The sequence below is a fragment of the Atractosteus spatula genome, chromosome 5 (genome assembly GCF_055471065.1).
Source record: "Atractosteus spatula isolate fAtrSpa1 chromosome 5, fAtrSpa1.hap1, whole genome shotgun sequence".
NCBI classification, from domain to species: domain Eukaryota; kingdom Metazoa; phylum Chordata; class Actinopteri; order Semionotiformes; family Lepisosteidae; genus Atractosteus; species Atractosteus spatula.
Genome location: NC_142710.1, coordinates 11745329 through 11773130, shown reverse-complemented (window position 1 = coordinate 11773130; position 27802 = coordinate 11745329). Strand labels below are relative to the sequence as shown.

The 27802-nt window shown below is 47.6% G+C and overlaps 1 protein-coding gene across 1 annotated transcript; it reads left to right on the top strand.

Annotated features, from left to right (window-relative positions):
• The first annotated feature begins 922 nt into the window (after positions 1-922).
• Positions 923-27661, top strand: LOC148834098 (butyrophilin subfamily 1 member A1-like). The gene is made up of 21 exons (XM_088916120.1): positions 923-1064; positions 4171-4245; positions 4709-5056; positions 7394-7675; positions 7759-7884; positions 7973-7993; positions 9588-9608; positions 13925-13945; positions 14999-15019; positions 15411-15431; positions 16159-16179; positions 16638-16658; positions 17042-17062; positions 18106-18126; positions 18510-18530; positions 18914-18934; positions 19318-19338; positions 19727-19747; positions 20131-20151; positions 20589-20615; positions 25813-27661. Exons 2-21 carry the CDS (start codon positions 4173-4175, stop codon positions 25920-25922), a joined length of 1260 nt encoding a protein of 419 aa, XP_088772246.1. The 5' UTR covers positions 923-1064; positions 4171-4172; the 3' UTR covers positions 25923-27661.
• Positions 27662-27802: the final 141 nt, after the last annotated feature.

The following is a 27802-nucleotide window of genomic DNA, read 5'->3' as shown; positions in this document are numbered from 1 at the left end:
TGGACAGGACACCAGTCCACCGCTGGGCACGCACACAGACACACTCTCACACACCCTGGACAGGACACCAGTCCACCGCTGCGCCCGCACACAGACACACTCTCACACACCCTGGACAGGACACCAGTCCACCGCTGGGCCCGCACACAGACACACTCTCACACACCCTGGACAGGACACCAGTCCACCGCTGGGCCCGCACACAGACACACTCTCACACACCCTGGACAGGACACCAGTCCATCACAGGACACACACAGACACACAGACACACTCTCACACACCCTGGACAGGACACCAGTCCACCGCTGCGCCCGCACACAGACACACACTCTCACACACCCTGGACAGGACACCAGTCCACTGCTGGGCCCGCACACAGACACACTCTCACACACCCTGCACAGGACACCAGTCCACCGCTGGGCCCGCACACAGACACACTCTCACACACCCTGGACAGGACACCAGTCCACCGCTGCGCCCGCACACAGACACACTCTCACACACCCTGGACAGGACACCAGTCCATCACAGGACACACACTCTCACACACCCTGGACAGGACACCAGTCCATCACAGGACACACACTCTCACACACCCTGGACACCAGTCCCTCACAGCACACACACAGACACACACTCTCGCACACCCTGGACAGGAAACCAGTCAAAACGTGTTCCACATGCAACAGACGTCGGATAAAGTCCTCAGTAATTACATACCAAGTGAAACTCTTTGCACTTTACAGACACAGTCGACACAGATTATTTCCCATTTTGATCTTAAATTACTTTTTACTGAAAATTAAGTTTGAAGACCATCTGGTTAGGGCGCTCGTCCCTGCTGGAGGGCGTGCTGTTTGATCCAGATCCAGCAAAAATACCCGTCGAAAGTGAAAGTAAATGTAAATGCTATTTTTATCCGTGCGCGGCCAGACAGTCACCGTGTCGTGGGCTAAACCGAGCCAGCCCGTGCTTGTGTTTTGTGTCGGATCCTCGCGGGAATCGCGATCCGGCTCGCCTGGCTATCCGCAGTGCCGCGGGTCCGAGAGAGGACACAGGTAAGCGGGCTGGCGGGCTGGTTACTGGGGCTCTTGTTGTTATCCTGCACCGCGGGTTTGGTCATAGTCCGCGGTTTATCCAGGCAAAATGGCCTCCCAGCGATTTCTCTCTACCTCGCAAAATATTGACCCCCCCCGGCGTTCATCCCTGTGGATCACAGGCAAGCGAACAAGTAGCCGATGAGCGAGTACCGCAGCAGACAGATCTGTAGTGCCGCACTCGCCTTTAAACGCTTCAAATACCGAGTTTGATTTCTTTCAGAGGGTGCTGAAATACCCGTAGGTCGGAACTTTTTCTCTCAAATGAACCTGTTCAAATCAGATAAGTTTTCTGAAGTTTTGTTGGCCGTGTTAATATATTATTGTAACGCTTACGGCCGACAGGTACTGTGTAAGAGCCGGCGTACCAGAGCAGGTGACGTCACCGCCCTTCCCTGTGATAGCAGGACTACAGCTACTGGGCTGTAGAGAGATCTCTCTTTAGCTCACCGGGCTGGGTCCCTGTTGAGTGACGCGGAAGTCCCGGGTTCGAGCCCCGGACGGTGTGGGGCCGACCTGATGCGGCAAGGGCGCCCGCCTGAGCCCCCGTTGCGTTACATTATATATATATATCTTACATATATACCGCTATGGTCTGGTGCACACTAATGCCACCTTGCAGAGGTGTACTGTGCAAAAGTCTGACCGACGTTTTCCAGCGCAACAGGTACGGTATCTGTAGCCCAGTGGTGCCCCTTTGAGGAAAGTCGAGTGGTTTAATAATAATAATAATAATAATAATAATAACGGAGTCTCCCCTTCACCACCACCAGTGTGCAGCCCCACCTGGATGATGTACTGTACCAGTCCACTCTTACACACCTCTGGGGAGGAGAACAGAGCGATGAAGCCAGTTCAGAGACAGCGTATCTATTAGGAGGCCAGGGGGAAATTTGGCCAGGACGCTGGGGTCACACCCCTACTCTTTTTGAGAAACACCCTGGGGTTTTTAATGACCACAGAGAGTCAGGATCTCTGGTCTCATCCGAACGACGACAGCTTTTTACAGTCTAGTGTCCCCGTCACTATACTGGGACATTAGGACCCACACACAGACCGCAGGGTGAGCGCCCCCTGCTGGCCCCATTAACACCTCTCCCAGGAGTCTCCTGCCAGGAAATGGGCTCAGACAGCCAGTCTGACTGAGGGAAGGAGTTTCAGTTTCACTTTGACTTGCTCCAGGGTTTGAAGGATTTTTGTTTTACTGTAACTGAAGTAGTGAAGATCAGTGCAGGTGTGAGACACATGTTGAACTCTCCCTGTCTCTGCGTGGAGCAGTTTCTTTTGAGTTTCAATTCAGTGTATTCTCATATAGCGCCACACAACAACAAGGCAGCCCCAAGGCGCTTGACAAAGCAAGTGACCAGGCAGACTGTGGATACAGAGCAGAAAAGACCAGAAGACAACGGAGCAGAGGAACCAAAACCTCCTCAGTAAGGAGAAAAAAACCTCTAGAGGTCCAAGGTCCACTGGCTGCCCAACCCCTCTGTAACATCATACAATTAAAAAAAGGAATAAATTAAATAAGGGTATTAACCCAGCCATCATGTCTTCTGTGTGTCACTACTCCATGCAGATCTCTGTAGACCAGTAAATTCCTCCCAGACGATAGCTATATCCACGGTGTTCCTCTTGGATCCATGGCAGTGATGCAGCATCCAACTCAGCCGGTGCCCAGCCCAGGCGCCATCCGGACATGTGGGGAGGAGAACAGGATAGTCTGGTCAGAACAGATGTATCTACCTGGTGGGCCAACACACAGACACACAATGGCACCAGCAGCCATGGCTGCAGCAGGCTATGATGTAAGGTGTGAGTAGGCTAGGCTGAAGTCATAGGTCTTCAGGCTGGATTTGAATACCGAGACTGACTGATCCCGAATATGGGGTGGGAGACTGTTTAAACTGTTGTAACTAAAGGCTTTACCGCCAACTGTTATTTTATTAATGCGTGGAATATGAAGTAGACCTGCTTTCTGTGATCTAAGCAGGCGACTTGGATGGTAAACATTAATAAGTTTCATTAGATAGACAGGTGCCTGACCTCTGAGAGCCTTGTAAGTAGGCAGAAGGATTTTGAAGTCCGCCCTGTACCTGACAGATTCAGCGCCAGTCTGTGGAGGATGCTGTTAGGAGGTGATTTTAATGGTTGTCGCGATAGAAATGGCCTTTATCCTGAGCCTCTGTCCGTTAGGAAGCTGGGGATGAGAGGAAATGAGGTGTTTAACAGAAGTTGGGAGGATACGTCAGATCCTAAATCTCACACACTTCTTTTACGCATATATCCAGTAACTCTGCGCGCCCAGGCTGCGGGAGACACCCAGTTCAGAGACTGCTCCAGCTCCTTCTCACTCAGCTGCCGCAGTGAATCACAGCCGCCTCTTTCTGATCACAACTTGTCAGACAGGTGTTCATAGAGTGACCCCGCCTATCTGTCCTTACCTCCTCTCTGCTCCTGGAAAGTGTCAAGTACATCCAAGGAAAATGAAGGCTTTGAGTTTAAGGCTGCTTCTTTTATTCATTAACCATGTGCAGTGTTTTATTAAACATTATGACTACCCTGGCGTTTCTGTGCCTGAGTGTTGAATGGCTCCTGGTCTGAAGAGTGTTGTTATTTAATCACCCGGCCCTGAGGATTTCTGTGAGAGGCTGCCAGAAACTACAGACTACTTTTCACCCCACATCTTGCAGTGTCTTTTTCAGACGCTCGATCTGCTCTCACGGTGCTTATAGCAAATCAGTCTGTGTAGATATCCTAGCACATTAGTTTAATTAATAGCTCGGTGATGTGGAGTGATTCTAGACTGGTTTTTAACGGGGCTCTGGTTAAGAGATCTTGCTCAGGAAGGGGCTCCCAGCCTGAACAGCGTGAACTCCCCTGTTCCAGTGAGGGGCAGGTCCCCCTGACAGTGTCTGAAAAGCAGCTCTCAGAGGAGCCCTGATGAGCCTGCTGGAATGCCAGCAGTCCCGATCAGGGCGTGTGACAGCAGTGCAAGGGCTGGGTGACTTTCCGAGAGAAAGCAGGGCTGTCAGTGCTGTCACTGAGCCTGTGCGTGCTTGTGTTGCAGTGATGGAGTCTGGTCGCCCACAGCGTCTGTTTCTGATCGTCCTGTTTCTCCAGCAGCCCTCTGTCTCCAGACCAGGTACAGTTCTGCCTTCCTCACCCTCACCCTCCCACTGACTCTCCAGGGCAGTGCAGTCCCGTTGCTTCAGGGCGAAAGTGCAACGCCATATCGTTATCTCAGCCTAGGGACTGTTGAAGCCGTGTCGTTATCTCAGCGTAGAGACGGTCGACGCCTTGTGTGAGAGTGAGAGTCTCCGAGTGAGTGTGTGACTGTGTGACAGTGAGTCTCGGAGTGAGTGTGTGACTGTGTGACAGTGAGGGTCTCAGTCAGGGTGTGTGGTTGTGTGAGAGTGAGAGTCTCAGAGTGAGTGACTGTGTGACAATGAGTCTTAGAGAGTGTGGTTGTGTGACAGTGAGAGTCTCAGAGTGTGTGACAGTGTGAAATTGTGTGTTTTCTCTCTCTGTAACGTGTGAGGGTGTCTGGGACAGGTGATGTTGTGTGACAATGTGAGTCTCAGTCTGTGTCTCCTTTCTCTCTCCAGAGACGTTTCAGGTTCTTGGTCCAGCTGGTCCTGTTGTCGCTGTGGCTGGTGAAGACACTGTCCTGCCCTGTTACCTCTCACCCAGGATCAGCGCTGAGGGACTGGAGATCCGCTGGTTCAGGGATGAACCCACTAAGCCTGTGTTTTTATACCGCAAGCAAAGACCAGAGCTGCAAGATCAAGTCCTGACCTACAGGGGAAGAGCTGCACTGTTTCTAGAGGAGCTCAGCAAAGGCAACACTTCCTTACAACTGACACGGGTGCGAGGATCTGACCATGGGAGATACACGTGCTTTGTCCAGTCTGTAAATTGGTACAATGAGGCTGTCATTCATGTGTCAGTCAGAGGTGAGTATCCTCCTCTCTTTATTCCCGGGAAAGATCAAACCTGCAGGAGGACATGCTAGAGAGCGACAGGACAGGGAAATTCTTACCGAAAGTGGCCTAAAACTGCATTTTTGTGAGAAAATGACCAGTCAAGTGACCAGTATGATCTCATGAAAAGATACCAGTGATATAAGCACATGCGGTCTTTGGTCTGCTGGTTCAATTAAAGTTTTCAGTCTCTCTGATGCTGTGGTTGGCAGCTGAGAATGTATGTTAACACATTTCATCTAGAAGCGTGTTGAGCAAAGTGAAAGCGCTCCACAGCACACACACACACACACACACACACACACACACAGAGGTCCAGGAGCACAAGGCCTGGAGGGCCACCTGTCTCCTCACAGCGAAGAGGAGACAGAGATGTAGAGTATGACACAGCCCTGTGGGGGCCGCTGGGACGGCAGTAGGCTCACTCCACTGTATTCATCTGCGGGAGGAACTCGCTGTGTAGCTTCGTCTTTACATATAAAACGCAAACTTCCCAGAACTTGAACAATTAATGGAACCACAGGAGGATTCTACACAACGCCGAATCAACACAAGTCACCTCATACAGTACGTGACCCAGGGAGGAGGTGTATTAAGTAACTGTCATACGTGGATAAATTGATTTAGTTAAAAAAATGAACTGACCTCTATCAGAGTGCAATCATATAAATATAATGCCCAAATACTGAGCTGTATGTTCAATATGAGAGTGTTTAATAATTTTTGTACTGAGCGAGTTCTGTTTAATGGTGTACATTAAAAAACATTAGAACTGTTACAGCACTGTTGATGCAGAGTGAGAGGGGTGGGGCCGTCTGGAGTGTCGGACAGCAGGGCAGAGGGGTGGGGGCCGTCTGCAGTGTCGGACAGGAGGAGAGGGGTGGGGCCGTCTGGAGTGTCGGGCAGGAGGAGAGGGGTGGGGCCGTCTGGAGTGTCGGACAGGAGGAGAGGGGTGGGGCCGTCTGGAGTGTCTGACAGCAGGGCAGAGGGGTGGGGCCGTCTGCAGTGTCGGACAGCAGGGCAGAGGGGTGGGGCCGTCTGGAGTGTCGGACAGGAGGAGAGGGGTGGGGCCGTCTGGAGTGTCAGACAGCAGGGCAGAGGGGTGGGGCCGTCTGGAGTGTCGGACAGGAGGAGAGGGGTGGGGCCGTCTGGAGTGTCAGACAGCAGGGCAGAGGGGTGGGGCCGTCTGCAGTGTCGGACAGCAGGGCAGAGGGGTGCGGCCGTCTGGAGTGTCGGACAGCAGGGCAGAGGGTTGGGGCCGTCTGGAGTGTCGGACAGGAGGAGAGGGGTGGGGGCCGTCTGGAGTGTCGGACAGCAGGGCAGAGGGGTGGGGCCGTCTGGAGTGTCGGACAGGAGGAGAGGGGTGGGGGCCGTCTGGAGTGTCTGACAGCAGGGCAGAGGGGTGGGGCCGTCTGGAGTGTCGGACAGCAGGAGAGGGGTGGGGCCGTCTGGAGTGTCGGACAGCAGGGCAGAGGGGTGGGGCCGTCTGGAGTGTCGGACAGGAGGAGAGGGGTGGGGGCCGTCTGGAGTGTCGGACAGCAGGGCAGAGGGGTGGGGCCGTCTGGAGTGTCGGACAGCAGGAGAGGGGTGGGGCCGTCTGGAGTGTCGGACAGCAGGGCAGAGGGGTGGGGGCCGTCTGGAGTGTCGGACAGGAGGAGAGGGGTGGGGCCGTCTGGAGTGTCGGACAGCAGGAGAGGGGTGGGGCCGTCTGGAGTGTCGGACAGGAGGAGAGGGGTGGGGCCGTCTGCAGTGTCGGACAGGAGGAGAGGAGGAGAGGGGTGGGGCTGTCTGGAGTGTCGGACAGCAGGGCAGAGGGGTGGGGGCCATCTGGAGTGTCGGACAGCAGGGCAGAGGGGTGGGGCCGTCTGGAGTGTCTGACAGCAGGGCAGAGGGGTGGGGCCGTCTGGAGTGTCGGACAGGAGGAGAGGAGGAGAGGGGTGGGGCCGTCTGCAGTGTCGGACAGGAGGAGAAGGGTGGGGCCGTCTGGAGTGGGAGACCTGATTTTTCTTTTTCTTCAGCAGCTAACCCATGACTGACTCGTTCTCCCTGCAGGGAAGACTTCAGCCTGCTCTTATAGGCATGCCCACAGCTATGTCTTGTTTGTTTACAGACTTTATTCATTCTAATGAGAGAGCCAGCTCCTGACAATCACACACTGGATTATATCATAGTATTTAATTATTGATTTGATAAAGGAAATCTGAAAGGGCAAAAGTTCTTTTAAATACAAATTACAGGATGGAAAACAACTCAGATACTCCACTTAAAACTCATATAAAAGGCAAAGCTGACTCTCAAATGTCCTTTCAGCTGTGGGCACCCAGACGGCGATCTCTCTGGAGACGCACCAGGCTCAGGGGGTCAGGCTGGGCTGTGAGTCTAAAGGCTGGTTCCCAGAGCCTGAAGTTGTCTGGCTGGACAGTGAAGGACAGAGCCTGACTGCCGACCCCACAGAGACGCACAGGGACAGCCAGGACCTCTTCACTGTGAGGAGACAGGTGACCGTGCAGCACAGCGCCACCAACAGGTTCACCTGCCGAGTTCATCAGCAGCAGCTGAACCAAGTGAGGGAGGCAGAGATCGACGTCCCCAGTGAGTAGCAGGGGCTCCTGTTCACAGCCTTCAGGACGCCCTGACTCTGTGCAGCTCTGCAGCTGTGATGCTGTGTTTTCCAGGTGAACTCTTCCCCCGAGTCTCTCCCTGGATGGTGGCTTTCTGGGTGATCCTGGTCCTCGTGCTCTGTGCTCTTGTTGGTCTTGCTATGATCATGTATCGCCATGTCACAGTCCATAGGGAGAGAGGTATTTGACCAGTTTCTCTTACTATTTTATTAAATCTGCTGAACATTACATTTTCATAATATGATTGTTCATTTATTTTCGTTGACAGAGAATCTTTCCAGAGAGAAAAGTAAGTGTTGTTTCTTCTGGGTTTCCTATGTTTTCTTTTGACTATTTCAGAACAATATTCTTGATGCTCAGTTGAGTGTTATCCTTTGTGGAAAATCTAGTTTCAGATATTTATGCACCAGCCAGTGGTTCTGCTCAGGTTCTGTCACTAGTGTGATAGTAAGCAGTAACCCTGCTTAAAAACACACTGGATTTCAGGACTGTCTAGTTTAATTCATCTAATTCTACACTTTCTCAATGGGAAAGAAAGGTATTGATCTGAATTCTTACAGTGTTTTCCAAACCGTTTTCTGTTGAAAAGGTTTTCCTGGTGTAATTTACTGTTGTTTTGCTTTGATTGACAGATGCTCTATGTAAAGAGAAGAGTAATTACTGTCTTCCTTTGAAATCCAGGTGTCACGCCCTCTGCAGCCAGCGGGCCCTCCTTCTCTGTCCTGTCTCTCATTTCCGGTTCTCTGCTGTCCTTCCAGTTTCTCTCTCTCTGGGGCTATATATTTCCGGGTCTTTCAGTCTGTCTTCGCTCAGCGTTGAGGTTCGGATGTCCTGAGACCCGCCTGGCACCAGGTCGCCCCACGTCCGCTACCTGAGGGCCTAGGTTTCTATACGGCTTCTCCTGAACAGCTGAGCCCGGCTAACCCCCGTCTCGCCGCTACACATAGGGTCTTTTCATCCTGTCCTGTCTTTCCACAGTTCGTCCTTTCTGACATCCGTGACACCAGGGAAGCAATATGACATTTTTCTTACAGAACTCTTACATTACTCTAACATTACCTCCAAAAACAGACCCCTGTCTGCTCTGGTGCTGAATTTGTCTCTCAACATTAGTCCCAGTCAGTTCTTTCATCTGTAGTAATGTTGCCAGTGTGGCTATATCAGCTGCTCCTCATTGTTACTGGTCTGGGAGATACAACCAGCTTCCTGAGATAATCAGAGTGAATCTCTCACAGGGACAGGCATGTCAGATTCGTCACTCTTACACCTGTGGGTTTGTTACTTCATCACACAATTTATGCCAGAGCAAAAGGAAATAAGTCAAAGCTCACTCACGTTATACAGATCGTTGAGCATGTCTCTCCCTTATAAAAGGAGTTTGAAACAGATGTTTGGGAGAAAGGTACGTCCTCATAATAGAGGTGGACAGACAGAGTGACAGGGACAGACCTGTCTTAGTGAGCACTCTCACACTACTGAGACATTTTCTGAAGAGTGTGCTGGGATTTTGTTGTAATGTCACAGCACAATAGACGTGGATGTGTTACCACAGCACACAATGTATATCACAGCTGAAGAACAGAAACTGTTACTGAAACAGTCACATTATACAGACTTGAAACTTATTTCTTTCAAAATATAATACTGACTTCATCTGAGGAGGTGTGTTTTTACACTCAGCTAATTTAGAATGTTTTTCCTTAAATCGAATGTCTCTTTTGATTTTTTTTGTTCTTATATGTTGTTTTATATTCAGATTCTATTGTGTATTGGAATTCCTTAAAGACACTAGAAGTGATTGTTGAAAGGAGCACTGCTGAAGACATTGTTGTGATCAGTCTCGTGTCACTGAACTAAACCTCTTTTTCTTCTTTCCATTGCAGAACAGCTGATTGAAGACCACGGTGAGTGTGTGTGTGTGCTGTGATGAATACTGTGTGTGTACTGTGATGAATATTGTGTGCGTGCTGTGGGAAGTACTGTGTGTGTGTAGTGTGGGGAGTACTGCGTGTGTGTAGTGTAGGGAGTACCGTATGCGTGGTGGGAGTACTGTGTGTAGTGTGGGGAGTACTGCGTGTGTGTATTGTGGGGTGTACTGTGTGTGTGTACTGTGGGGTGTACTGTGGGGAGTACTGTGTGTGTGTATTGTGGGGTGTACTGTGTGTGAGTATTGTGGGGAGTACTGTGTGTGTGTATTGTGGGGTGTACTGTGTGTGTTCTGTGGGGAGCACTGTGTGTGTGTATTATAGGGAGTACTGTGTGTTTGTTGGAATATTGTGTGTATGTATTGTGGGGAGTACGGTGTGTCTGTTGTGGAGAATACTGTGTGTGTCTGTTGTGGGGAGTACTGTGTGTGTGTATTGTGGGGAGTACGGTGTGTGTGTTGTGGGGAGTACTGTGTGTGTGTATTCTGGGGAGTACTGTGTGTGTGTATATTCTGGGGAGTACTGTGTGTGTGTATTGTGGGGAGTACAGTGTGTGTGTGTGTTGTGGGGTGTACTGTGTGTGTGTACTGTGGGGAGTACTGTGTGTGTGTATTGTGGGGTGTACTGTGTGTGTGTATTGTGGGGAGTACTGTGTGTGTGTATTGTGGGGTGTACTGTGTGTGTGTATTGTGGGGAGTACTGTGTGTGTGTATTCTGTGGAGTACTGTGTGTGTGTATATTCTGGGGAGTACTGTGTGTGTGTATTGTGGGGTGTACTGTGTGTGTGTATTGTGGGGAGTACTGTGTGTGTGTATTGTGGGGAGTACGGTGTGTGTGTGTGCTGTGGGGAGTACTGTGTGTGTGTATTGTGGGGAGTACTGTGTGTGTGTGTGCTTTGGGGAGTACTGTGTGTGTGTATTGTGGGGTGTACTGTGTGTGTGTATTGTGGGGAGTACTGTGTGTGTGTATTGTGGGGAGTACGGTGTGTGTGTGTGCTGTGGGGAGTACTGTGTGTGTGTATTGTGGGGAGTACGGTGTGTGTGTATTGTGGGGTGTACTGTGTGTGTGTATTGTGGGGAGTACTGTGTGTGTGTATTCTGGGGAGTACTGTGTGTGTGTATATTCTGGGGAGTACTGTGTGTGTGTATTGTGGGGAGTACTGTGTGTGTGTATTGTGGGGAGTACGGTGTGTGTGTGTGCTGTGGGGAGTACTGTGTGTGTGTATTGTGGGGAGTACTGTGTGTGTGTGTGCTGTGGGGAGTACTGTGTGTGTGTATTGTGGGGAGTACTGTGTGTGTGTGCTGTGGGGAGTACTGTGTGTGTGTATTGTGGGGTGTACTGTGTGTGTGTATTGTGGGGAGTACTGTGTGTGTATATTCTGGGGAGTACTATGTGTGTGTATATTCTGGGGTGTACTGTGTGTGTGTATTGTGGGGAGTACTGTGTGTGTGTATTGTGGGGAGTACGGTGTGTGTGTGTGCTGTGGGGTGTACTGTGTGTGTGTATTGTGGGGAGTACTGTGTGTGTGTATTCTGGGGAGTACTGTGTGTGTGTGTGCTGTGGGGAGTACTGTGTGTGTGTATTGTGGGGTGTACTGTGTGTGTGTATTGTGGGGAGTACTGTGTGTGTGTATTGTGGGGAGTACGGTGTGTGTGTGTGCTGTGGGGAGTACTGTGTGTGTGTATTGTGGGGAGTACTGTGTGTGTGTGTGCTGTGGGGAGTACTGTGTGTGTGTATTGTGGGGTGTACTGTGTGTGTGTATTGTGGGGAGTACTGTGTGTGTGCGCTGTGGGGAGTACTGTGTGTGTATATTCTGGGGAGTACTGTGTGTGTGTGTGTGCTGTGGGGAGTACTGTGTGTGTGTATTGTGGGGTGTACTGTGTGTGTGTATTGTGGGGAGTACTGTGTGTGTGTATTCTGGGGAGTACTGTGTGTGTGTATATTCTGGGGAGTACTGTGTGTGTATATTCTGGGGAGTACTGTGTGTGTGTATTGTGGGGAGTACTGTGTGTGTGTATTGTGGGGAGTACGGTGTGTGTGTGTGCTGTGGGGAGTACTGTGTGTGTGTATTGTGGGGAGTACTGTGTGTGTGTGTGCTGTGGGGAGTACCTTTTTAATATGATTTAAACACATCAATATCAGTATCTTTACTCCTTACATCCCCTCAGAAGGCTCCCTATTTAGTTTCTCGTTTTCCTGCCCTCAAACACAGTGCCAAAGTGAAAGTGTAAATTCACAGCAGAACTTAAAAAAATCAATTTCTGTATTTTCAAAGTGGCAGAGCAGACTGGGAAGCTGAAAGTTTGGTGTGTAAGCCTGGTACTTTTGTCTCGGTGGCAAATAAAGGTGTAGTTGACTCGCGAGCTCATGTTGACTCAGACAAACACAAAAAGGAAATTTGAGGAGAGAGTTCTTCAACCCAATTAACAGATTCTTTTGTAAAATCTGGCAGCAAAACAGAGGATACTGTTATTGCTCAGAGGGGACATTTCACACAGTTAAACCTCATCCCAGTTACTTTACCAATGAACATGAAACGTGGGGTATTTTGAAAACCCTCTCTTCCCCACCCCCTTCCCAGACAAGGCAACAGGACAGTTCCTCAGGGTGTCCTCTTGTTTTGATGTGGCCGATGTATAATCCTCCTGGTTCTCAGCGGGTGTGCGTGATCTGTCGGAGCCGGCGTCAGTACTCTTGGCGTCTGTTCCTTTCAGCCAGGACATAGTACTTGATTTTTGTGAGGTATTCAATTTCGACCGCTTGTTCTGTTGGCGAGCGTGGCGCTCGGCTGCGTCTCTGAAAGCTCGAGAGGAGTCTGCACGCTCGAGTATTAGCGCGCGCTGTATCGACGTAGCGAAGTACGTGCGCTGCGTATTTGACACACAAACTCATTTTATTAAAATACAGAATATGAGAACCCGACTCAAGCTTTCTGAAACCGATTAAGTAAATAACAGGTGACACATTTACATCATTTTTAATTATTCCATTTTAATTCCCAATTTTTCAGCGCACACAACACATTTCCAGGGTCATCTAGCGGTACACCTGAGGGCGCTCCACGTGCCACAGTTTGAGAACCAGTGTTATAGAAGAATGACAGACCATAGTACTGCTGATAGCCCTGCTGAAGAGACAGCAGTAAACTGGGAACAGGCCTGTGTCACAGGGAGTTCAAACTGGGAACAGGCCTGTGTCACTGGAAGTTCAAACTGGGAACAGGCCTGTGTCACAGGGAGTTCAAACTGGGAACAGGCCTGTGTCACAGGGAGTTCAAACTGGGAACAGGCCTGTGTCACGGGGAGTTCAAACTGGGAACAGGCCTGTGTCACGGGGAGTTCAAACTGGGAACAGGCCTGTGTCACTGGAAGTTCAAACTGGGAACAGGCCTGTGTCACAGGGAGTTCAAACTGGGAACAGGCCTGTGTCACGGGGAGTTCAAACTGGGAACAGGCCTGTGTCACTGGAAGTTCAAACTGGGAACAGGCCTGTGTCACGGGGAGTTCAAACTGGGAACAGGCCTGTGTCACTGGAAGTTCAAACTGGGAACAGGCCTGTGTCACGGGGAGTTCAAACTGGGAACAGGCCTGTGTCACGGGGAGTTCAAACTGGGAACAGGCTTGTGTCACGGGGAGTTCAAACTGGGAACAGGCCTGTGTCACGGGGAGTTCAAACTGGGAACAGGCTTGTGTCACGGGGAGTTCAAACTGGGAACAGGCCTGTGTCACTGGAAGTTCAAACTGGGAACAGGCCTGTGTCACGGGGAGTTCAAACTGGGAACAGGCTTGTGTCACGGGGAGTTCAAACTGGGAACAGGCCTGTGTCACTGGAAGTTCAAACTGGGAACAGGCCTGTGTCACTGGGAGTTCAAACTGGGAACAGGCCTGTGTCACTGGAAGTTCAAACTGGGAACATGCCTGTGTCACAGGGAGTTCAAACTGGGAACAGGCCTGTGTCACTGGAAGTTCAAACTGGGAACAGGCCTGTGTCACGGGGAGTTCAAACTGGGAACAGGCCTGTGTCACTGGAAGTTCAAACTGGGAACAGGCCTGTGTCACGGGGAGTTCAAACTGGGAACAGGCCTGTGTCACGGGGAGTTCAAACTGGGAACAGGCCTGTGTCACGGGGAGTTCAAACTGGGAACAGGCCTGTGTCACAGGGAGTTCAAACTGGGAGTGGAACTAATGGTTCTTTTTCTGAAAACATTTGAGTTAAACTCTGTTTAATCCTTGTTTCTGTGAGTGGGGTGCAGATCTCTGCTGGACTGACTGTTTGCTCTTGTTCTTTACCAACAGGAAGTGCTGCCGCAGAAAGGGGTAAGCCATTTCTGTTATCACAGTATTTTCACCTTTGAAACTTTGTTTTGGTTTCGGGTTGTAATTTTTTCTTTGTTTTCCGTTTCAACGTGATCATAAATTGGATTTTTCGGGGGTTTATCCTTAACTTCACAAGAATGGTTTTAAGAGAACCAGAGAACGCGTCGTTTCCTTCATGTGCTGGAAAGAAAAGAGAAACAATGTTTCGGATGTGGAGCCTTCTGCAGGTGTCAGAGTCTCCACACATCCACGCACTCGCCACCACATTCCAGCTGCAATGAACCTATTATCCAACCACTTTCCCCCTTGTGTTCGACTTAACCCTTTCTACCTCACCTCTTCTGCTCACCTGAGCCATACAGTACCTCTCGCCGCCCGATTGTCTCGCTGCTCTTGGTTAACGATTCTGCCTTCCCACCTCCTGACCCCGGTACTGCCTAACGATCTGGACTCTCAGCCCCGCACAGGGTCTGAATCTGCCCCCTACTGGTATCTGACAACAGGTGACACCTTCTTGAGACCTGAAGAACATCCACAGCCGGAAACGTTGTGATTCTTCTCTTTTCAGCATGGAATAAACGTTTACTTGTTCCTCTGCCGCCAATGCATGCCGACGCAGCTTCCCACCTGAATTTCCCTCAAATGTACGGTATACAGTAGTTTAATCGTTAAATAATGAGCATCTCAGGCAAGGTGGCCGGTAATTCTCTCCACAACCACAAGAGTTCAAAGTGGTTTGAAGCCTGATGTCAGATATTATCAGCTGTGATGATAAACACAGACCATACAGATATGCTCCTCTTATCTAGAAAACAGTGGCTTTCAGCCAGCTGCAAGCTAGACATCCTTCCCGTGGCAGCAAATACTGTATATGTGAAGCAAGTGTGTTCAGCATCTGTCCTGTATGTGTTCAGGCTATGCTATTGTCCCTGTGTGTCTGTGGGGTTGTAGGATGTTCTTCCTCACCTCTTTCAGTGCTTTTCGTAAGTCACTTCTACTGTTACCTGGCTTTCCTTATGTACTGTATCTGATTGTTCTTTCTTTCATTGACAGATACTCTTTCTGCAGAGAACAGTAAGTGTGTGTTTCTCTGTGTGACCAGTGACTCAGTACGAATGCAGTAGGGTTTATCATGGCAGCCGTGCATCACTCTCTCTCTCTAAAGTTCGGCTCCATTCAGGTCTGGGTGCTTAATTTTTCATCACCTTAGTCCTACTGGAGTCAACACTTGAGTCCTTCTGGCTGCAGGTATGACCCCATGTTTCACAGATACAAATCAATGATCAAATATTGTGATCCAACACAGAGAGGCATCTGTACATATTCAGCACCCTGTAGCACTGAAGATGTGTGTTGTTGTGTTGAGTTATTAATTGTCAGTCCGCTCACCAGTTCTCAGCTGGATTTACTGCTTTGACTAATGAAATGCTTGTGACCGATTTCTGTTGCTTCTTCTCATTGACAGATAAACTCTCCACACAGAATAGTAAGTATTCAACACTAATCATGCATGTCATGCATTCAATATCGTGAGTCTCTGAACTGAGGATCTGCTTTTTGATTTTCTGTTGTATTGTACACTCCTTAGGGAGTTGTTCATCTCTGTATGCAGGCTCTGTAAAATGATACGCAGTTTTGTTTCAACAGGAATTGCAAACAAAATCGATTATTAATTCCTTGTTTATGTTCTGAATGAATAGATATCAGTCCTGCGTTTTATACTACTAGACTTTAAAACTTTATCTTTCTTTCATCTGCAGGGAGTAGACAGTGTGTGTGTGTAGTGTAACACTGCTGCTGTGTGCATTGGGAGTAGACAGTGTGTGTGTGTAGTGTAACACTGCTGCTGTGTTCATTGGGAGTCGAGTGTGTGTGTAGTTTAACACAGCTACTGTCTTCACACACGTGTCTGGGAGTACAAACAGACATGAGATTATTCACCTGTGACAGATGTGTATTGTCCTTCTGTACAGAACTGTTGCTTTCCTGTGTGTTTGTGGTAGCCATGTCTTTCAAATGTTGAGTGATTTTATAGAATTTGTGTTCAGCTGAGTCAGGAGCAGTAGTCAGTGTGGAGTGTGTGAAAGGGACAGAGTGACTCCTCACTCCTCAGACACAGGAGAGGAGTCCTGTAGGAGAGACTCTGCTCTCAGGGAGATCCTGTAGAAACTGCTCTCTGTCTCACTGCTGTTTCTCTCCTCTTCCTTTGACAGAAGCTCTGACCGAAGAGATCGGTGAGTGTTTCCCTCATCACTGCTGTCCTTCATGTTCCTCAGTCCTCTACTGCGCAGTTTCTAGTGTTTGATACAGTTCAGGATTTAGTGATGGTCTGTTTTGTTTCCACAAATCCTACAGTTCTGGTGTCAAGTGATGTTTTGGTGGTTTGTGGTGCTCTCCTTATTTTTTTCTAATCCATTAGTAAGAAATGTTACTCTTATTATGAGATGATTGTACCGTGTATGTATTGTGGGGAGTACTGTGTGTGTGCTCTTGGGCCTCACTTGTCCCGGAGGCAGTGTTTGACAGATACACTGTATGTCCCAGAGTAGCTGTCCATTCACATGTCCCAGTGAGTGACTCCTCACTCCTCAGACACAGGAGAGGAGTCCTGTAGGAGAGACTCTGCTCTCAGGGAGATCCTGGAGAAACTGCTCTCTGTCTCACTGCTGTTTCTCTCCTCTTCCTTTGACAGACGATCTGACCAGAGAGAAGTGTAAGTGTTTCTCTCATCACTGCTGTCCTTCATGTTCCTCAGTCCTCTACTGCGCAGTTTCTAGTGTTTGATATAGTTTAGTTTATATTTTATATTTGAGTAATAAAAGATACTCTTATTAAAAGACGATAGCCAATAGTATTTATAGCATTGAATTGGAATTTTTGTGCTTTCCTGTGTGTCTCTGGAAGTCATGGTAGTCAGTTAGTTGTCTTGAATGGAGTCAGGAGCAGGAGTCAGTGTGGAGTGTGTGAAAGGGACAGAGTGACTCCTCACTCCTCAGACACAGGAGAGGAGTCCTGTAGGAGAGACTCTGCTCTCAGGGAGATCCTGGAGAAACTGCTCTCTGTCTCACTGCTGTTTCTCTGCTCTTCCTTTGACAGACACTCTGACCAGAGAGAAGTGTAAGTGTTTCCCTCATCACTGCTCTCCTTCATGTTCCTCAGTCCTCTACTGCGCAGTTTCTAGTGTTTGATACAGTTCAGGATTTAGTGATGGTCTGTTTTGTTTCCACAAATCCTACAGTTCTGGTGTCAAGTGATGTTTAGGTGGTTTGTGGTGTTCTCCTTATTTTTTTCTAACCCACCAGTAAGAAATGTTACTCTTATATTAAGATGACTGCAGACTTCAGTTAATCTGAATTTTCACCAGTCTGTCAAAGGAAAAATTAAAGAGTTTCAATACTGTTTCTTTCTGTATTGAAACTCTTTAATTTTTCCTTTGACAGACTCTCTGAGCTCACAGAACAGTAAGTGTTTCCCATTCCTACTTTCTTCTTAATTATCGGTCATCCTTTGCTGCTCTTATTTCAAAGATGTTAGGATTTCTTCATGAGATATGTCTTATGTTTCTGTAACCATACACTTAATGTCCATTGATTTTGATCGGGTTTGTTGCCTTTTTGTTTCAAAACGTAATTATTTTATGTTTTAGAAATTATACCCTTGTTAACAGATGATTGCAGCATTTAGGTAGTGTGCATTTTAGTCTTTCATACTTTCTGTAATTTGTTTTCAATTAAAATATAGTGAATGAAACAACTTATACACATTTATGAAAAGAGCATTTTTTAAATTGAAGTAATTTGTGTTTTATTAATCAAAGTAATTCTTAGTCCACCAGTGTGAATTTAGATTCCTGTCTGCCCCTTATCGAAATGCTTGTGTACAGATAGAGACAGACTAATGAGTCTGTCCAGCTGAGACAGATGTGTGCAGTGATTCACACAGAACTGCTCGTGTTCCTCTTTCTGAACCCTGTCCAGTTGCACTCTCCTGAGTCTGATTTTCTGGGAATCTGAGTGTCCCTGTGGGCAGGTGTGGAGTTAGAGGCGTCTGCTGCAGCAACACTGTCAGCTCTCACTGCAGGGGTCTGCCTGTGCTCTCAGGGAGATCCTGGAGAAACTGCTCTCTGTCTCACTGCTGTTTCTCTGCTCTTCCTTTGACAGACACTCTGAACAGAAAGATCGGTGAGTGTTTCTCTCATCACTGCTGTCCTTCATGTTCCTCAGTCCTCTACTGCGCAGTTTCTAGTGTTTGATATAGTTTAGTTTATATTTTATATTTGAGTAATAAAAGATACTCTTATTAAAAGACGATAGCCAATAGTATTTATAGCATTGAATTGGAATTTTTGTGCTTTCCTGTGTGTCTCTGGAAGTCATGGTAGTCAGTTCGTTGTCTTGAATGGAGTCAGGAGCAGGAGTCAGTGTGGAGTGTGTGAAAGGGACAGAGTGACTCCTCACTCCTCAGACACAGGAGAGGAGTCCTGTAGGAGAGACTCTGCTCTCAGGGAGATCCTGTAGAAACTGCTCTCTGTCTCACTGCTGTTTCTCTCCTCTTCCTTTGACAGACGATCTGACCAGAGAGAAGTGTAAGTGTTTCTCTCATCACTGCTGTCCTTCATGTTCCTCAGTCCTCTACTGCACAGTTTCTAGTGTTTGATATAGTTTAGTTTATATTTTATATTTGAGTAATACAAGATACTCTTATTAAAAGACGATAGCCAATAGTATTTATAGCATTGAATTGGAATTTTTGTGCTTTCCTGTGTGTCTCTGGAAGTCATGGTAGTCAGTTCGTTGTCTTGAATGGAGTCAGGAGCAGGAGTCAGTGTGGAGTGTGTGAAAGGGACAGAGTGACTCCTCACTCCTCAGACACAGGAGAGGAGTCCTGTAGGAGAGACTCTGCTCTCAGGGAGATCCTGTAGAAACTGCTCTCTGTCTCACTGCTGTTTCTCTCCTCTTCCTTTGACAGACACTCTGAACAGAAAGATCGGTGAGTGTTTCTCTCATCACTGCTGTCCTTCATGTTCCTCAGTCCTCTACTGCACAGTTTCTAGTGTTTGATATAGTTTAGTTTATATTTTATATTTGAGTAGTAAAAGATACTCTTATTAAAAGACGATAGCCAATAGTATTTATAGCATTGAATTGGAATTTTTGTGCTTTCCTGTGTGTCTCTGGAAGTCATGGTAGTCAGTTCGTTGTCTTGAATGGAGTCAGGAGCAGGAGTCAGTGTGGAGTGTGTGAAAGGGACAGAGTAACTCCTCACTCCTCAGACACAGGAGAGGAGTCCTGTAGGAGAGACTCTGCTCTCAGGGAGATCCTGGAGAAACTGCTCTCTGTCTCACTGCTGTTTCTCTCCTCTTCCTTTGACAGACGATCTGACCAGAGAGAAGTGTAAGTGTTTCTCTCATCACTGCTGTCCTTCATGTTCCTCAGTCCTCTACTGCACAGTTTCTAGTGTTTGATGTAGTTTAGTTTATATTTTATATTTAAATAATAAAAGATACTCTTATTAAAAGACGATAGCCAATAGTATTTATACAGTAGCATTGAATTGGAATTTTTGTGCTTTCCTGTGTGTCTCTGGAAGTCATGGTAGTCAGTTCGTTGTCTTGAATGGAGTCAGGAGCAGGAGTCAGTGTGGAGTGTGTGAAAGGGACAGAGTGACTCCTTACTCCTCAGACACAGGAGAGGAGTCCTGTAGGAGAGACTCTGCTCTCAGGGAGATCCTGGAGAAACTGCTCTCTGTCTCACTGCTGTTTCTCTGCTCTTCCTTTGACAGACACTCTGACCAGAGAGAAGTGTAAGTGTTTCTCTCATCACTGCTGTCCTTCATGTTCCTCAGTCCTCTACTGCACAGTTTCTAGTGTTTGATATAGTTTAGTTTATATTTTATATTTGAGTAATAAAAGATACTCTTATTAAAAGACGATAGCCAATAGTATTTATAGCATTGAATTGGAATTTTTGTGCTTTCCTGTGTGTCTCTGGAAGTCATGGTAGTCAGTTCGTTGTCTTGAATGGAGTCAGGAGCAGGAGTCAGTGTGGAGTGTGTGAAAGGGACAGAGTGACTCCTTACTCCTCAGACACAGGAGAGGAGTCCTGTAGGAGAGACTCTGCTCTCAGGGAGATCCTGGAGAAACTGCTCTCTGTCTCACTGCTGTTTCTCTGCTCTTCCTTTGACAGACACTCTGGACCGAGAGAAGAGTAAGTGTTTCCTACTGTGACTGGTTGTCTTTTCCTTCATTCTTCACTGCTCTAGTTTTAGTGTTTGATGTAGATTAGGATACTGAATGTGTGTGATTGTATGTTGTGTAGTATTGTAATACTAAAACAATAAAAGATATAAATAATGAAGATTGATTGGGTAATAGTAATATGAAAATGTAAGAATACTCTTTCATTTATTTTTATCTTTATATATTGAGAAGATAAAAAACGTCTCTTTCTCTGCATGAATATTTTCAATACTTCTGCACTTGTGCAGATTACACAAAACACTTACTCACTTCCTGACTGTACACACCTGCGATTGAGCTAATTCTAGAGCTTATAGAACTGAGAGAAAGGTGTTGAACTCAGTTCTTTTAAAACCTGTTCAGTTTTAAATGCTACCCTGATGTGTCTGTTGTTTTCTTTGACAGCTGCTGCATCTGGAAAGAGGGGTAAGGGTAAGTAACTTGGGCTCCAGTGACTGCTAATCACTGCTTGCTTATGCATCGATCAAATGAAAGTTGCTTTGCATAAGAGTGTCACCCAGTTAAATGGTCCAGTACATCATTCTGTGACTCTGGGGCAGATTGCTAAGATCATGACATGTTAGTTTGCGAAGGACAATCAGAGAGACACGCTTGCCCCTGTCTGAGGTGTGGACCAGGTTCATGGACATCAGCCCTGCCAGCTACAATCCATTAACACTTTCCCCATTATCTGATATCATCTCTGGCCAACAGCCATGCCTGCATGCCTCCCCCACCTGGGGGACATCTGTGAATAATGGGGCAGTTCTTCTCCCTGTGGATCTGTAAAACTCCCTGCAAGAGAGCCATGCCTTGCATTAAGGTTCAGCGAAAAGCAGGCAAACAAACCTTAAAATCATCCCTATAGATAGCATGTGTGCCACGAACACCATGTTCCATTCTGCTGATGCTCAATAGAGTGCTCACACGGTTAGACTGCAGGCAAAAGACCACCGACTGCTTGAAGACCCTAGAAACAAGGGCTGTCCGAGAGCAGGCTTGTAGATATCACCTGTTTGGTCTTTAACTGAAGAGCAATTTATAATGAAACAGATGGAGATCTGATTGCATCAAGCATTACTAAATAATATTGAATTTCGAGATCATACTGTTTGGCAATCGAACCACATCAATATTGAGTCCAAAGTGGCAAATTAAGAGATAAACGAGAGATACGATAAAATCATTTTAATTGCCATATACAATCTCCTGCATTAGGAATGTGTCTTTTCCCAGACCCCAGCTTGCTCTCCCTGAGACACACAGACAGGGAGAGAAGCTGGGGGTCAGAGCGCAGGGTCAGCCATTTATACAGCACCCCTGGAGCAGCTGGGGTTAAGGGCCTCGCTCAGGGGCCCAACGGAGTAGGATTCCTCTGCCGGCCGTGGGATACAAACCGGCAACCTTCCAGCACACGGGCGCAGATCCCGAGCCCCAGAGCCACCACTCCGCCCGGATTGTCATAAATTGAGATATGACACTTCCCGCTGCTCGGATAGCGGTCCGCATTTGGAACAAATACAAAATAACATCCTCCAGTTTTCACTGGTAATGGACTGCAATAAGTACTGGATGTCTTGCTGCTTCCCTTCATTCCCTTGTAGAAGGATTTACTTTGAATATTCCATTAAAATGCAATATTATGCACCATAACTATTCAAGAAGACCTGTGTTATGCTACTGTAGTTTGATATTAAATAAAAGGGAAAAACATGGGTAGTTCAGAATCCTAAATACCGAAGCTGTGTGAACCACACAGAAGAGGTTGAGTTTTCACATATATAGATCATTTTGTCTCAACAGAGCGACAGGTAACTGGCAAAATAAAGGAAACACTGGAGTAACTGAGGAATACAAAGTATATTCAAAACAGGTGCTTCCACATGGGTAGAGACTGTAGACCCAGAGAGAGAGTCTCTCCTGTAGCTACAGGAATACAGGGAGGAGGAGAGACTGTAGACCCAGAGAGAGTCTCTCCTGTAGCTACAGGAATACAGGGAGGAGCAGAGACTGTAGACCCAGAGACAGAGAGTCTCTTCTGTAGCTACAGGAATACAGGGAGGAGCAGAGACTGTAGACCCAGAGAGAGAGTCTCTCCTGTAGCTACAGGAATACAGGGAGGAGGAGAGACTGTAGACCCAGAGAGAGAGAGTCTCTCCTGTAGCTACAGGAATACAGGGAGGAGGAGAGACTGTAGACCCAGAGAGAGAGAGTCTCTCCTGTAGCTACAGGAATACAGGGAGGAGGAGAGACTGTAGACCCAGAGAGAGAGAGTCTCTCCTGTAGCTACAGGAATACAGGGAGGAGGAGAGACTGTAGACCCAGAGAGAGAGAGTCTCTCCTGTAGCTACAGGAATACAGGGAGGAGAGACTGTAGACCCAGAGAGAGTCTCTCCTGTAGCTACAGGAATACAGGGAGGAGCAGAGACTGTAGACCCAGAGAGAGAGTCTCTCCTGTAGCTACAGGAATACAGGGAGGAGCAGAGACTGTAGACCCAGAGAGAGAGAGTCTCTCCTGTAGCTACAGGAATACAGGGAGGAGCAGAGACTGTAGACCCAGAGAGAGAGTCTTTCCTGTAGCTACAGGAATACAGGGAGGAGGAGAGACTGTAGACCCAGAGAGAGAGAGTCTCTCCTGTAGCTTCAGGAATACAGGGAGGAGGAGAGACTGTAGACCCAGAGAGAGAGTCTCTCCTGTAGCTACAGGAATACAGGGAGGAGGAGAGACTGTAGACCCAGAGAGAGTCTCTCCTGTAGCTACGGGAATACAGGGAGGAGGAGAGACTGTAGACCCAGAGAGAGAGAGTCTGGGTCTGTGGTCAGCTGTATTCCTGTAGCTACAGGAGAGGCTCTCTCTCTGGGTCTACAGTCTCTCCTCCCTGTATTCCTGGATATTGTGGTCAGCTTTCAGTGCATAAACCCCTTATTACATCTAAAACTGAACCTTTGACTGTAAACTGGTACAGAGAACACAGGCAGGGATCTACTGAGCAGTGGAAACAAGTCATATGGACAAGTGACTCATCCTTCACTCTGTTCTCAGCAAGAGGATAAGTACATATGTGGCATATGCCTAGAGAAGCCTACAGGCACCAGTGGACGAGTACACGTGTGGCACACGTCTAGAGAAGCCTACAGGCACCAGTGGACGAGTACACGTGTGGCACATGCCTAGAGAAGCCTACAGGCACCAGTGGATGAGTACATGTGTGGCACATGCCTAGAGAAGCCTACAGGCACCAATGGACGAGTACATGTGTGGCACACGCCTAGAGAAGCCTACAGGCACCAGTGGACGAGTACACGTGTGGCACACGCCTAGAGAAGCCTACAGGCACCAGTGGACGAGTACACGTGTGGCACATGCCTAGAGAAGCCTACAGGCACCAGTGGATGAGTACATGTGTGGCACATGCCTAGAGAAGCCTACAGGCACCAATGGACGAGTACATGTGTGGCACACGCCTAGAGAAGCCTACAGGCACCAGTGGACGAGTACACGTGTGGCACACGCCTAGAGAAGCCTACAGGCACCAGTGGACGAGTACAGTACATGTGTGGCACACGCCTAGAGAAGCCTACAGGCACCAGTGGACGAGTACATGTGTGGCACACGCCTAGAGCAGCCTACAGGCACCAGTGGACGAGTACACCTGTGGCACACGCCTAGAGAAGCCTACAGGCACCAGTGGACGTGAACACATGTGGCACACGCCTAGAGAAGCCTACAGGCACCAGTGGACTAGAACACATGTGGCACACGCCTAGAGAAGCCTACAGGCACCAGTGGACGAGAACACGTGTGGCACACGCCTAGAGAAGCTTACAGGCACCAGTGGACTAGAACACATGTGGCACACGCCTAGAGAAGCCTACAGGCACCAGTGGACGAGAACACGTATGGCACACGCCTAGAGAAGCCTACAGGCACCAGTGGACGAGTACACGTGTGGCACACGCCTAGAGAAGCCTACAGGCACCAATGGACGAGTACACGTGTGGCACACGCCTAGAGAAGCCTACAGGCACCAGTGGACGAGTACACGTGTGGCACACGCCTAGAGAAGCCTACAGGCACCAATGGACGAGTACACGTGTGGCACACGCCTAGAGAAGCCTACAGGCACCAATGGACGAGTACACGTGTGGCACACGCCTAGAGAAGCCTACAGGCACTTGTTTCCCACAGTGAAGGGTTCTGGTGGCTCTGTTATGCTGTGGGGTGCAGTTTCCTGCCTCGGTTAAGGTGCAGTCATCCCCTTAGAGGGCAAAGTAAATACCAATGAAATCAAAGCCTCTGTGAATGATCATGTTCATCGTACTGTAAGGTGAAGCATTTCTTTCCTGGATGTCCGTAGGACAGGAGTGATCACTGAAAGGTTTGATGAACATGAAAACAATGTAAACCATATGCAATGGCCAACCCAGTCACCAGAGTTCTAGTATAGAAAACAAAGTGAGTCACTTAACACCCAGTAACACACTTCCCCAAACAGAGAGAGGGAGAGAGCTGCTCTGTTCTGTAGAGACACGTGGGGGATTGTAGTATGGGCAGCATATATACTGTATATACTGTACATGTACATTCTACAGCATATTATATATACACTACTGCTATTATTTTTATTATAATGTTACAAATGGGTGGTTATGAAACTGGTGGAAATCGGAAATTGACCGAGTGGTTTAGCCAATCGGTGAAATAATTATTCATAACCGCCAACTAGTAAGTGATTTCTAGCAATGTACCCGAGCGGCTGGTGTAGTTGGAGGCACATGAATTCTTTATTCTCTGGCACAGCTTTGTTGAGAGGAGTACTAATCCAGGCACACTTGGTTAAACAAATATTTACTCCAATGAGAGGACACAAACTACACTACACACAACAAAATACACAACACACAAGTTACTCTATGTACAGTATTTACAAACAAGGCGTTTCAGAGGCCTAACGTTCTGGACACCCAGAAAACCCCAGACTGCTACCTAGAGAGGCCATATAAGAGATGAGCTGCCTTCTAACTGAATACAAAGCAACCTGCAGTTCAATCTCTCTCTCAGCACCCCGGATGCCACAAAATTAATGGGAACCTATATCCCTACATCCCTGTCCTTAAAATTGCACCCTAAGCAGGAAAGACATTTCTAACCGAGGTATCTTTACCCAAGAGACCCACGTTCCCTAAAAACACAGAACAGCTCTCTCTCTCTCTGGCTGGGTTCAGATACTGAGCTCCAGTCAGGTTTGGTCTGGATGATCATGAAGTCGGGGCTCTCGCCTGGCGTGAGCTTCTAGTCCCAACTCCTTTGGACTCTTCTCTCTCCTCTCCTTGTTCCCTGCTTCTTGTTTCTTCCTCTTCTCTGTGTTTTTCATGTGCTCTTATATTGTGTCTGTCCTGCTCCTTGACAATCATTAATCCTTCTCTTCCTCAGGTATACTACGGTAAACTTTACAATGGTTTCTGCTCAAGTGACCCCCCAGACCTCAGCAAACATCCTCTCTGCTTTGAAGTTAGAAGAGTTTACTCACAAAGTTTAAGACAAACTTTATCTAAAATCTAAGAGACACTTCTCAGTCACCTAAAGCTGTAAGAATAATAATTTCATATTATAATTTCTTATCTTAAGGGTCCAATGAAGATCAAGAAGAAGACTCATCCTCTTCATCTGCTAACCGTACAATACCTGGTTCTTCCTCACGATTCACCAACATGAAATATGGCTACAGAAGGTATTGAACATAGAAGGGCACTGTGTTTGACTAAATGGTGTAAACTGTCAGAATCATTTCATGCAGGAGCGTCCTGTTTCTTAAAGAACAAAGTCGTTCAATGCCAATCACTGACCACTTTATTAGGATCACAGAATATTCGTCTCAAGTAAGTCGGGGGATCGCTTGACGCACAGAGCAAGATGGCTGTCTTTCACTTTCACACTAATACATTGAATTCACCCTCCTGGAATGTGTGCAGCTTGGACTGTTCTGACAAGCCTGCTAGCAGCCCCGATGTCCTTGTGCGGAAAGATAATGGATGTTGTAGTGATGTGATATTTCAGCTGCGCATTAAACGGATTGACTTGTTCCTACAAATGCAACAACAGTTCTGATTATATTAGATGTTTCATCTCTGACACTTTCACTGAGCTGCATGGCAACGATCGACAATGATCCACATATTTGCTGACCATTTAAAGTAAAGGCTACATGTGCTGTAAACTCTTCAAAAACTTTTCAGATGCATTGGAATTGTTTCTTATGTTTATGGTTACTTTCGTTGGTAAATGTAAAACAATACAGGATTAAAGGTAACATCTAGGATGGGGTGGCAAGTCCATATATAGGGGTGTCCACCCCTCCTCTGGCTACACCCCTCTGACAGGGGTACACTGTACTCCAGCTGAGGGGTGGCGAGACCAGACCTTGAGAAATACAGTCAGACAAACACATTGTGATCAAGGGGTGTCCTAGAAGAGTGGAAATCTCTACGGCGTTATTAGTGGCTCTGTGACATGGTTCCTGTTGACCCAACACTGCACACTGTTCCAGCGACAGAAACGTTTCTAAAGGAAAAAACCTCAGTCAAGGACTGACTCAGCATCTACAGTATGTGCACAGTCTGGGTGGTGTTGGACTGCTGTGTCTTGTGAGATTGTGCAGCCTGTTTTATCACCCGGGTCACTAGGAGAGTGATAAAGGGACTTGTTCTAATCTTTAAAAAAACGCCATGTTTTAACAAATTCAGAATAGCACTTCTTTACATGTGACGTATGTACACTGCAACACAAGTCCTGATTAAAAGTAAAATATCTGTGCCTCTATCACAATGCAAGTTAAAATAAAAGATTCTGCCTGGAGCGCTATGGAAGTGTTTTTAAACTCTTTTGTCTGTGTACTTTAACACCTCTTAAAATGTAAAAATGTATTTACATGCCTGAGAAGTACAGACTACAATCCTGTTTTTTTTGTAAGTTATAAATTGTCAGTTCTTCTTAAGAATGCACAGAATGCACACTGTTCTTTTTAAAATCTGCATGTGTTCACATACAATCAGATCAGATTAGCTACTAGCAGTTGAACCATATACAGTTTGTACAGTAGATGGGCAGAATGACCTGTTGTTTAGAACTGTTGTTATATTCACACGCACTAGAGTGATTACTGATGTGAACAGTTTGTATTGGAAAGTAGTGATAGTGTAGTAACACTGCAGTACTAGTTCAAGCAGGCAGCTGCGTCAGCATGTGCAGACTGCAAAGGAACAGGTAGAGGTGTATTCCAGGCTGAAAAGAGAAGGAAGAAAACACAGCGTTTCAGCTGCGGAACCCCACACCCGAAGAAGACTCCACAGCCGAAACGTTGTGTCCTTTCTTCTCTTTTCAGCCTGGAATACACCTTTACACTGCAGTGCTGCTCATGGTAACTGCATCGACCGCACAAAAACACATCATTTTCCTCACTGTAGCTGTAACGAACAGTTCTTTCCGGACCCTATGCGGACGACACAGTCCGACGGAGTGGGGGAACACTAGGGAAAAGTCATGCAGGAAAACGGGGCTGAAGACAAGGGGGCGTGTCCAAGGTGCGCTGGTGCACGGGGAAGGCGTGGCGTGGCCGAGG